Source organism: Chelonia mydas, chromosome 25 (assembly GCF_015237465.2).
Source record: "Chelonia mydas isolate rCheMyd1 chromosome 25, rCheMyd1.pri.v2, whole genome shotgun sequence".
NCBI classification, from domain to species: domain Eukaryota; kingdom Metazoa; phylum Chordata; order Testudines; family Cheloniidae; genus Chelonia; species Chelonia mydas.
In genome coordinates this window covers 12,259,578-12,270,936 of record NC_057858.1, presented here as the reverse complement: position 1 = coordinate 12,270,936, position 11,359 = coordinate 12,259,578, and the positions used below count along the sequence as shown (strand labels likewise).

At 61.3% G+C, this 11,359-nt stretch overlaps 1 protein-coding gene across 1 annotated transcript in view; it reads right to left on the bottom strand.

The window, feature by feature from the left end:
* APC2 (APC regulator of WNT signaling pathway 2) overlaps window positions 1–11,359 on the bottom strand; it is a 48,975-nt gene that overhangs the window by 6,796 nt on the left and 30,820 nt on the right. Inside the window, 7 exon segments of the mRNA XM_037885952.2 lie at window positions 2–4,469; window positions 5,521–5,735; window positions 6,080–6,196; window positions 6,863–6,940; window positions 7,430–7,569; window positions 7,982–8,077; window positions 10,257–10,641. Coding sequence (XP_037741880.1) covers window positions 2–4,469; window positions 5,521–5,735; window positions 6,080–6,196; window positions 6,863–6,940; window positions 7,430–7,569; window positions 7,982–8,077; window positions 10,257–10,641 — 5,499 coding nt within the window.

Sequence of the window (11,359 nt, the reverse complement as noted above, 5' to 3'; positions counted from 1 at the left end):
GCGCTTTGGGGGTGGAGCCTGTTGGGGAGCTCCTGCCCACTTTCACCCCCTGAGATGGCAGCTGCTTGTTGAGCTGGGAGGGCGACGTTAACTTCTTCTGGGTGGGCTGGGAGGGGGTGGAGGTCCTGGAGGAGCCTGAGGAGGGGGGCTTGGTGATCCTGGCAGGAGGGGTGGCGCTCCTCTTGGGCAAGGTGAGGTCGGCCATCTCCGAGGCCTTCCCCAGCCTGTGAAGACTCCGTGACCTCTGCTGGCTCAGGGTGAGGTTTTGGATGGTGGCTTCGGGCTTAGTTGTGGCTGTTTTCTGTGGGGTGGACCTGGGGCTCGGGGAGTCCTTCACCGCGCTGGGCATGTAGATCACTGTCCTGCCTCGGAAGACCACTGGCAAGTTTGACATTGGCTTCTGCTGGCTTACGTTTTTCCCGGCCCTGGTGTTTCTGCCCCCAACGTCCATCACTTTCTTGCTCTCCTGAAAGGCCATCGCATGGTCTCTCTTCTCCACCTCACGGCCTACCCCACTCCTAGCCTGCTTCTTATCCTTCCTGTCCAGGGACAGCTGCAGGGTGGGGCCGACAGACAGCCCTGACACGAAGGAGAGGATGGAGTCAGACTCCGAGGAAGGCTCCCTGGAGAGGGAAGCTGCGGCCTGATGCAACCACGTGACGATGGAGTTGGCGCCTTCCTGGATGGCCTTCCACTCGACGCTGTCCAGGTCCGAGCCTTTGTCCGACACCATCTCGTCCGCTGGATTGTGCCTTGGCTCCGGCTTCCTCTCCTTGCCCGTGGTGCTCTTGGGGTTGGCACCTTTCAGCTTCTGCTTGTGCTCGGCGTTCCTGCGCCGAGCAGAATGCCGCCTCCTCCTGGGCAAGGCAGAGCCGATGCACTTCTGCAGCAGGTCGTCGTCCGAGGTGAAGCTCAGGGAGCTGGGGGAGCTGTCCCTCTCTTTGGCTAAGGCCCTGGAGGCCGCGCTTTCTTGCATCCGGCCAAGGGTCAGCTGCCTGTTGGCCTTGTACAGTGTTGTCCGCTCCTCGTGGTCACAGAGGTCAATGTCGCTCAGGGAGCTCATGGAGGAGCTGAGGGAATAGCAGGGCGGCGTCTCATCCACGATGAGATTGTTGTGGAGTTTGGCAGCCATCTTGGTTTTGGCCTGCAGCAGCTGCCTGGAGCTTTTCTCCGGCTCCTTCTTAGGGGCGGTGCTGCTCCAGCGTTCCTTCTTCTGAGCCTGGGCAGGGCTGGCCTTCCTCTTAGGCGAGTCTCTCCGCACCTCCAGCAGGTCGTCGGAGTCATTCTCATAGAAGCAGTAGACGGCCTCCTCGGTCGGCGTGGTGTGGCACAGGGACTGAAAGGCCATGCCCCCGGGGGCACTGTCCTCACAGGGAGCACCCTTCCTCGGGGGGATGCCTTCCGGGTGGGCCCCTGCCCTGCCAAAGTCCAGCTCCAGGTTGGGTCCATTCTTCAGGGAAGGTAGCCCTCTCTTCACCTCAGCCGCTTGGCCCCTGCCTATCTGGACAGGGCTGCCATGTCTCGACCCGCCCTTCTGCTGGTAGGCTGCACTCATCTTGGTGGGCATTGCGGAGTTGGAAGCTGCTTTCCTGCCTGGCGCAGGACTCAAGCTCCCTTGCTCACGGGGTGCTTCCAAATTGCGCCCCACCGGGGACCCCGACACTTCCTTCCTCTCCAGCCTCTTCCCAGGGCCGCGCTTGTGGTCAGCCTCCTCCTTCAGGGGGTACTGGAGGGTCTCGTCACTCAGGGAAGCAGCGCTGGAGAAGTTGATGGGGGTGCCTTCTGCGGAGTCGGTGAAGGAGTCGTCGTCCTTGAAGAGGTCCCGGGCGGCAGGTCGCAGGTGTTTGGGGACGCCCCGGTGCGAATGAGTGGGCACCAGCATGTAGACCGGCATGTGAAGAGCCTTTTTGGTCTGAGGATTCAAGACCTGGCTGGGCAGGCCAGAGACAAGGGAGGTCTTGACCTTCCTGAAGCGGGAAGGCATGGCCGAGTTGATGCATTCCTTCAGGATCTCAATATCATCGTCTGAATTGAGCTCTGGACGCTCCAGCTTCCTCTTGCCCTCCCCGAATCTCTCTTCGCGCCTGTCCTCCTGCTTCTCATGTGCCACAAAATTCAGGCTGTTCCTCTCGGGGAAAGGCGGCATAAGCTTTAGCTCCACGTCCTTCTGGATGTAGTGCTCGTGAAGGGGCAGGGCACTTAGGCTGGAGGCGCAGGAGAAGTTCTCGTTGGGTTTCTCCACAGTGAAGTAGATCATGGAATCCAGGTCTTGGGGCAGCTGGAAACGCTCCTTGAAATCCGTGATCTCCATGAACTTCTTGACGTTGTTTTCCCACTGGATGTTGAACTGGCTGGTCTCCTTCTCCGGCTGGGATCCCAGTTCAAACAGGGGCGTCTTGCTGCGGCTTGGGGGCATGGTCTGACCGGGGCTGTCCGGCAGCTCGCTTGGGCTGATGGTGCCACTGATCATCTCACTACAGGGGTCGCTCTGGATGGAGCTGGCAATGGATGGGCTTTCAAAGCTGCCCAGGGAGCTGACCGAGCTACACCGGCTCATCACCAGAGGGGTCTCCTGAATGTAGTTCTCGGAGGAGCTGGACGGGGTCAGGTCCTCGTGCCGGGACGGGGAGGATTCCCTCAGGAAGATCTTGTCGCGCTTCTGGAAGGGGATGGCGATGGGTTGGGAGATCCCTCCTGGAGTGGCTGGGCCCAGATCCGCTGCCTTCACCTTCTCCTGTCTCTTATCGCAGGCCTCAGCCTGCTCCACGTCACCTTCGGTCTCGGCGCTCTCCTCCACCTCGATGATCTCCAGGGAGGAGTCGCTGTCTACCTCATTCTCGCTGTGGCTCTGCCCATCCAGCACATTGTCAGCAGAGGAGAGGGAAGAGAGGGAGCTGCACCGGGAGAAACAAATGGGGGTGTCCTCCACCGCGTACTTCTGGACTGACTCCTGCTCCACCGGGGCCGGCGTGTGGGCAGCCAGCTTCTCTGGGATCCTGCTCAAGTTCTCGGCCGTCTGGAGAAGCCCCGTGGGGAGCCAGGCTTGCTTCCGGCCTGGGAGAGTTGGGTGGTAACTAGCACTCGAGAGCCCCACAGAGCCAGGGGCCGGGCTGCTCTTGGCCAGATTCTCCAGCAGGGGGACATGCTGGTAAGAAGGGGAGAGTTTGATGGTGTGGACCTGAGGGTCGGGAGAAAGCTCATTGCCCGGCTCCTTCTTCCACTCAGGCTCCTTCTCAGGGGCGTTGGGGCTGGGGAACGTCACTGCTTTCTTGGCTCTGTCGTGCGCGTCTCTCGGCTCCAGTTTCTCCGGCTCGCCGGATTCGTTGGCCTTGACCCCCGGCTGCTCCATCCTCTCAGGCCTGTGGACAAGGATGTTCTTCAGATCCAGCCTGCTGGGCCGCTTCTGGTACCTCTGCAGCTCCTCCTTGTAATCTAGGAAGGAGGCCCTGGTGCAGGGCTTCATGTGCTCCTTGGTGCAGTAGCCGTCACTGGTGCTGCCGCTGTTCAGGCTGTCGTTGGACAAGCTGGTGTAAGCCTTCTTCAGCCTCAGGAGGGTGTGGGCCCGGCTCAGGTTCTCCCGCTTCACGAAGCTGCTGGCATCCGAGAGGCGGCACGGGGAGCAGGACTGGGCCCGGGCCTCGTGGACCTCATCGGAGCCGTACTGCCAGTCAAGGCAGTGGTCCTCCGAGCTCAGGCTGAAGCTGTCGTCCGAGGAGGTGTGGAGGGTGGCGATGTCCTCCACCAGCTTGTCAATCTTGGCCACCGTGGTGGAGATCTTGTTGGCCAGCTTCTCGGCCGCCAGCGACACCTCGTCCTCGGGCGCCGGCAGCTTCTTGGGCTCGGCCGGCTTGCTGCTCTCGTCCTTCTCAGGCTCCGGGCCCCTCCTCTGGGCGATGGCCCTGGGCAAGGCCTGGCCCTGGAGGAAGGAGGAGTTGAGGAACATGGAGAGGATGGAGGCGTTCCCGGTCTCCGCCCCCGCCGAGACGTTGGGCACCTCGTCGTCATCGAAGCAGCCGGAGTCGGAGGTGTAGTCCTTCGCCAGGCTGTCCATGTGCCTCGGGGGCTTCTTGAGGCTCTGGCTCTTCAGACTCTGCTTCTCCATGGTGTCGAAGGCCTCCGCCAGGTGCTTCGCATCCAGCTCGGCCTCCAGCGCCTTCTGCTTCCTCACGTAGAGCGAGGGCATGCAGGAGCCCGGGGAGATGACGGTGGCGTCCTTGTACTTGAGGGGTCGGTTGGTGAGCAGGTTCCGGAGCGCGGCGGCGCTGCCCATGGCGATCATCTTGTGCTTGGAGTGGATGAGGTTGCGCAGCATGCTTACCGCCCCCAGGTCCCACAGCAGCTCCTGGTCTCTGGGGCTCCGGGCGGAGAGGTTCCAGAGGGTCCCGCAGGCGTTGCTGACGATGGTGAGGCTGTGGGATTTGAGGTGCTGCAGCAGGGTCTGCAGGCAGTTGTGGTCCCGGAGCACTTGCCTGCAAGACATGGACGGACCCTGCATTGGAATCACCCCGCTTCGACCATCAGAGAGTTAACAAACAACAACACTTTGCCCTTCTCGGCTGCCCCCCGTCAGAGGATCTCGAAGCGCCTCAAAATCCTCCAATTGATCCATCCCCACAGCAGCCCGATTCTATAGGGGGGGGCAGCTGAGGCATAAAGAGGGGAAATGACTTGCCCAAGGTCACACAATGAGTCACCAGCAAAGCAACCCAGAAGTCCTGACTCCGAGCTCCCCCCACAACCCACTGGACCCCGTTCCCCTCCCAGAGCTGGGAATAGAACCCAGGAGTCCTGACTCCCAGCTTCCTCCCTGCCCAAACCTACTGGACCCCACTCCCCGCTCAGAGCTGAGAACAGAACCCAAGAGTCCTGACTCCTTGCTTCCCCACCCCACAACTCACTGGACTCCACTCCGCCTCAGAGCTGGGAACAGAACCCAGGAGTCCTGACTCCCAGTCACTTCCCCACTTTGTGCCTCTGTTTCCCCATCGTAAAATGGGCACAGTGAGCTTTGCAAAGTGCTTCGGGATCTTCTGGCGAAAGACCTGATGAAGAGCGCACAGTATTTACAAAACCTGAACAATCAATGTAACGCTCCCAGGACGGTAAGGTTCCCTGAGGCACCGTTCTATGGGGGAGGCACGCACCCTGGAGGGGGTACTCTGAGCTACCGTGAATAATATTAGCATCTCATCAGGGACAGCCAACAGGGACAGCACATCGTGCTGCCCTTATACTCAGGGGCCAGAATGGATCCAAGGCAGCTGGGAATGACCCACAGCCCCTCCAGATCCCGCCCACCGACCAGAACAGCGCTTTGGGGTTGGGGGAGCTTGGGAGCAGCGAGAGGATCGGATAGGGTGACCAGATGTCCCGATTTTATAGGGACAGTCTTGATTTTGGGGTCTTTTTCTTGTATAGGCTCCTATTACCCCCCACCCCCTGTACGATTTTTCACACTTGCTGTCTGGTCACCCTAGGATCAGAGCCGGGTGTGGCAGCTGCCCTCAGGGCGAGGCTGACCTGTAATCCTCCCGGGTGGCGATCAGGCTGGACACGTTTCTCAGGATGCCTCCTCCGCTCTCGATGATGGCCAGCGAGTTGCTCTGGCACTTGTAGGTGAGGGTGCTCACCAGGAAGCCCAGGGCACCCTGCACCAAGCAGATGGCGACTTTGTTCTCGGTGCTGTGAGCGGACAGGTTCCAGAGGGCGCTGAGGACACTCTTCAGGGTGGATTCCTAGCCAGGATAAAATCACCATCAGCGTCCCGCTAGTGCAGGGCCTCTTTAACGGCACCGGCAGCATATCTGTGAGTGCATCTGCTTTGCACGCACACCCCGCCGCCGTTTGCACCCTCACCGTAAGCATGCTCACTCCATGCATGCCATGGCCACGTTTGCAGATCCAGCTCACTGTACACATGCCATCTCCTAGGTACACGCTTATAGCGAGCGTGCAAGCCATCACCTGCTCTGTGCGTGCAAGGGCAGCGTTTGCACATGCAGCTCATTGTGAGCACGTAAGCTGCCCCCCGTTTTGTGTGTGCACACGCAGCCCAGAGAGCAGGGCTCACGGCTCTTACCTTGGTGGCCCGCAGGGCGCACTGCATCAGGCCGGTCACGCTGCCCACCTCGCGCAAGATCTTCTTGCTGTTGATGTCGGCCCTCCAGGAGAGGTTCCGCAGGATGCTGGAGACCACCTGGGGGGAAGAGATGAGGATGTTCACACACAGGGCGGGACATGGCCAGCGTCCCGTGCTCAGCCCACCTGCTCCAGGCAGAGCTGTCAATACAGGACTGGAGCAGTTCGGTCACAGCCCAGCAGAGGGCAGCGTCATGACCCTCTTTCACCCCATCCACCCTGCCACCCCCAAAGTTTCCCAGCCCCCCGTCCTGTTCCAGCACCAGCTCCTCGCTTGGCTGCCCTCAGCAGAGGGGATTTAAGGGCAGCTCCTGGGCCCCTTCGGATGATCCCAGGGCCTGCCGTGGAACAGCCAGGCGGGATGAGCAGCAAGGACTCAGCCAGCCTGCTCCAGCAGGAGCAGGAGCCGGCGAATCCTGCACCCAACAGCACACGCTGGTCCTGGTGAAAGGCACCAAGTCAGGGACCGGGCCGCGCTTTGCCCTGCAATACCAGGCAGCCTCGCCATGCATCGCTGGGTGCCAGGCATGGGGTATCCAGAGTTGTCTCCCCTAGCCAGGCACCCCACCGTGTGTGAGTGCCCCCAAGGCACGTGGGGGCCTGGAATAACCCAGGCCCTGTGCAGCGGTCAGTAGCCAGCCCAGGTGTATGCCATGGCTCAGTGCACATGGGCACGACCCCCCAGGCGTCTGCAACAGCCCCGGGGGAGCCAGTGTCCGCCTACCTGGTGCAGCTCCTCGCTCTCGGAGGCCAGCTGGGCCACAATGGCCTGCATGCAGCCCCGGCGGGAGGACAGAGTCGCCTGCCAAGGGGAAGAGATGTGGGGGGTCAGATCCTGCACACACTCACCCTCCAGCGCAGCCCACGGGGGCCCCAGAGCCCCTGCCAGCGCTGGAAGGGACCACAGCTGGGTCACCCAACTCCCTGCAGCTTAGAGCCAGCTGAGATCACTGCTCCCAGGCCCCTTCCCAGACCCACCCCATGGCCCCCTTCCCTGACTTCTCCCTCTACTCTCCAGCCCCCTTCATCAGTCGCATCCCCACCAGGACCTCTGCTCTGGCTGCATTCCCCTAACCCCTCTGTCCTGCCCTCACCCCCAGGTCTCTGCTTCCCAGTCCCTGCCGCTGGGTCCTCAGTCCCCTCCCTCCGCTCCCCCTGAGCCTTTATATCTCCTCCCCCCACACCCCAACCCCAGGGTCCCTGCCCCATCTTCCCCTGACCTCCCTCCCTCCTCCCATCACCTTCCCAAGTCCCCCACCCCCTGGGCCTCCACTCCCCCCACCCCCCGCACCTTGTTCACCACGTCCCCGAAGGTGAGGTTGGTCAGCGCCATGCCCGCGTATCTCCTCAGCGCCAGGTTGAGGGGGTCGCTGGTCATTTTGTGCATCTCATAATCCACCTGCAGCAGCTCAGCCACGGCCTGGAGACCACCTGGGGGACAATCCGGGTGCGGGTGGGGGGGTTACAGAGATGGACGGGCCCAGCCAGGCACTGCGGGGGGACAACCCCCCCCCACCCCACGCTCCTCTTTGTGCCAGTACCTCATGCCTGGACTCCACTAGTTTGTCAGCAAGGGGGTGGAGCTGGGGGGTCCCATTGAAAAGGAGCCAGGGTGCTGTATTCCCAGCCCCTCCCATGTGTTCCCCTCAGGCACCCACCCCACTGCCAGGCCGTGCCATGCAGGAGGGGCTTGCTCTGCCCATGGCATGGGGCACAGCAGCCCCCAGGGACTCTAACCCATTGAGTAGTGTCCTCTGCACTCCCCGTCCACCCGGGGATGGGGGAGCAGAGCCCAGATCCCTCTTGCGAGCTTTCCCCCCTCCCGGGGCCACGCGGGGCTTACCCAGCTCGTTCATGGCCCGCCTGTACTCCTCGTCGAAGGAGAGCTTCATGATGGCACAGGTGGCCTGGCAGATCTGCGGCTCGATGGGCACTGGCACTGCAAGGAGAGCGGAGGTGAGCAACGGGCCACGCAAGATCCCAGCCCAGCCATGGACCAGAGATGCCCGGATCCATTAGCCGTCGGGATCCCCAAATCCCAGCGAGGCAGGAGGGGACGGGGCTGTTTTCCCATCAGAGAGGATCTGTTTTGCTAACTGGACCAACAGACTCTGTATGGCCAGTCTGCCCGGGGATCAGAACCAGGGGAGAGACACCTGTGCTTAACCAGGCCCTGCGCGTGCTCCCGGCACCCCTCCACCATGCGTGTGCACCTCACACACCTGTGTGTAGCCACGCCTGCACACACGCCTTCACTCACAATCACACACGTGCACTGACCCCCACACGCACACACCTGTAGGTGCACACACTCAGCTGCACACCGACACCCCGATGCACACCATGTGCACACACACACATGCATCCCGACACACACTGTGCGTGCATACACACACACACTCAGCTGCACACTGTGCACACACCCACACCCGCACACTGAGCTGCACACCAACACACACCATGTGTACACACACTCAGCTGCACACACACACACACCCCCAACACACACCGTGTGCACACACACCCCCGACACACACTGACACACACACAGCCTGACACACACCGTGCACACATCCACCCACACCCTCAGCTGCCCAGCGACACACACCATGTGTACACACACTCAGCTGCACACCGACACACACAACGCCAACACACACTGTGTGCACACACACACACCCCGACACACACCACGCACACACACACACACCCTGACACACACTGTGCACACACACACATTCAGCTGCACACCGACACACACCATGTTCATACACACACATCCCAACACACATGTGCACACACACACATCCCGACAGACCCCAAGTGCACACACCGACACACACACCCCGAGACACACCATGTGCACGCGCGCACACACTCAGCTGCACACTGTGCACACACCCACACCCGCACACTGAGCTGCACACCAACACACACCATGTGTACACTCACTCAGCTGCACACACACACACACACCGTGTGCACACACACCCCCGACACACACCGACACACACACACACCCTGACACACACCGTGCACACATCCACCCACACCCTCAGCTGCCCAGCGACACACACCATGTGTACACACACTCAGCTGCACACCGACACACACAACGCCAACACACACTGTGTGCACACACACACACCCCGACACACACCACACACACACACACACCCTGACACACACCGTGCACACACACACATTCAGCTGCACACCGACACACACCATGTTCATACACACACACCCCGACACACCTGTGCACACACACACATCCCGACAGACCCCAAGTGCACACACCGACACACACACCCCAACACACACCATGTGCATGCACGCACACACTCAGTTGCCCTCCACACACACACCCCGAGACACACCATGTGCACGCGCGCACACACTCAGCTGCACACTGTGCACACACCCACACCCGCACACTGAGCTGCACACCAACACACACCATGTGTACACTCACTCAGCTGCACACACACACACACACACCGTGTGCACACACACCCCCGACACACACCGACACACACACACACCCTGACACACACCGTGCACACATCCACCCACACACTCAGCTGCACAGCGACACACACCATGTGTACACACACTCAGCTGCACACCGACACACACCCCAACACACACTGTATGCACACACACACACCCTGACACACACCATGCACACACACATTCAGCTGCACACCGACACACACCGTGTTCATACACAACACCCCGACACACCTGTGCACACACACACACCCCGACACACCCCAAGTGCACACACCAACACACACACCCCAACACACACCATGTGCACGCGCACACACACTCAGTTGCACACTGACACACACCTACACCCCGAGACACACCGTGCGTGCACACACCCAGCAGACACACACTCAGCAGCACACCAGCCGGCAGTCACACATGCACCCATCTGTGCATGCACAGACATGCTTGCAACCCGCCCCCTCCCCACCCCCGCATACACATGCTCTCTCCAGGCAGAAGCATCAAGGTCAGGTGTCCCCTGCTCCCTGTGTCCCCCCCACACTCCGCTGGGAGCAGCAGGCCCTGGCGCCCCTGCTGGAGACAGCATCTCCCTTCCCTACCGGCGCTGCCCTCGGCGCCCTGGCCCCCGTCTTTGCTCTGCATCTGCAGCCAGTCCCAGCAGGTCTCCGAGTAGGAGCGGATCTGCTCCAGCACATGCAGCGCCCGCATCTCCTTCTTGGCCTGGCCCTCGTCGGGCTGCGAGAAGACGATGTTGTGCAGGGCGGCGTTGGCCCGCATGCGGGAGTCCTTGCCGCTGCCGGGGCTCTGGGGGCCTCCCGGCGCCCTGTCCGCGTCGTGCAGGATCTGGATGAGGAGTGGGAGGCAGCCGGACTTGCGCATGGCCAGGCAGCTCTCCTGCGAGCTGGACATGGCCAGCAGGGTGCGGGACATGTCGTCCTTGTCCCGGGTGGCCAGCATGGAGAGGAGCCAGAAGACCACTTCCACCTGCAGAGGACAAGCACTCAGTGGGTTACACTGCACCCCACCCTGGCCAGCCCCCCCGGCACAAATCCTGCTGCACCGTTCCCTCAAGTGCAGAGGTCCCCAAACTGTGGGGCGTGCCCCCCTAGGGGGGCATGGAGGAACGTTCAGGGGGGCGGGGAGGGAGCACCACCCAGCTCCGCTCCTGGCCCTGCCCCCGCCCCCGCCCCCAGCCCCCTTACTCAGCTCCAGGGAGGGGGTGTGTGGACAGGGGTAAGGGGGGGGCACAAGGTAAAAAGTTTGGGGACCACTGGGGTCCATTCAATGGTGGGCAAAGTGAAACAGACAAGAGACAGGTCAATTTCACGCAGCAGCTGCCAGCCACCTCTGGTCACCTGGGGACAAGCCTGGGGCAGGGGTTAATCCTTTAGGGCACAGAGAGGGGAGGCTACCTGACTCGCCCAAGATCACACAACGCATGTCCTCTAACCTTCTCAGCACCTTGGGCCTGATTCTCCTCTAACTCACCTCGGTGGAAATCACGCGCGACCCCACTAAGTCGGTGGGTTTACACCAGAACCCTGTCAGAGCAGTGAGGTGTGACTGCAGCTAACTCTGGCAAGTTGTACCTAGTCAGCGCATGTGGTTATCTGGACCCCGTTGCGCCTGTGGGGTTCCTTCATTTCACATTTCTTGTGTAAATAGCCAAAGATGCAACAATAGACCAAGGGCAGGAGGGGAA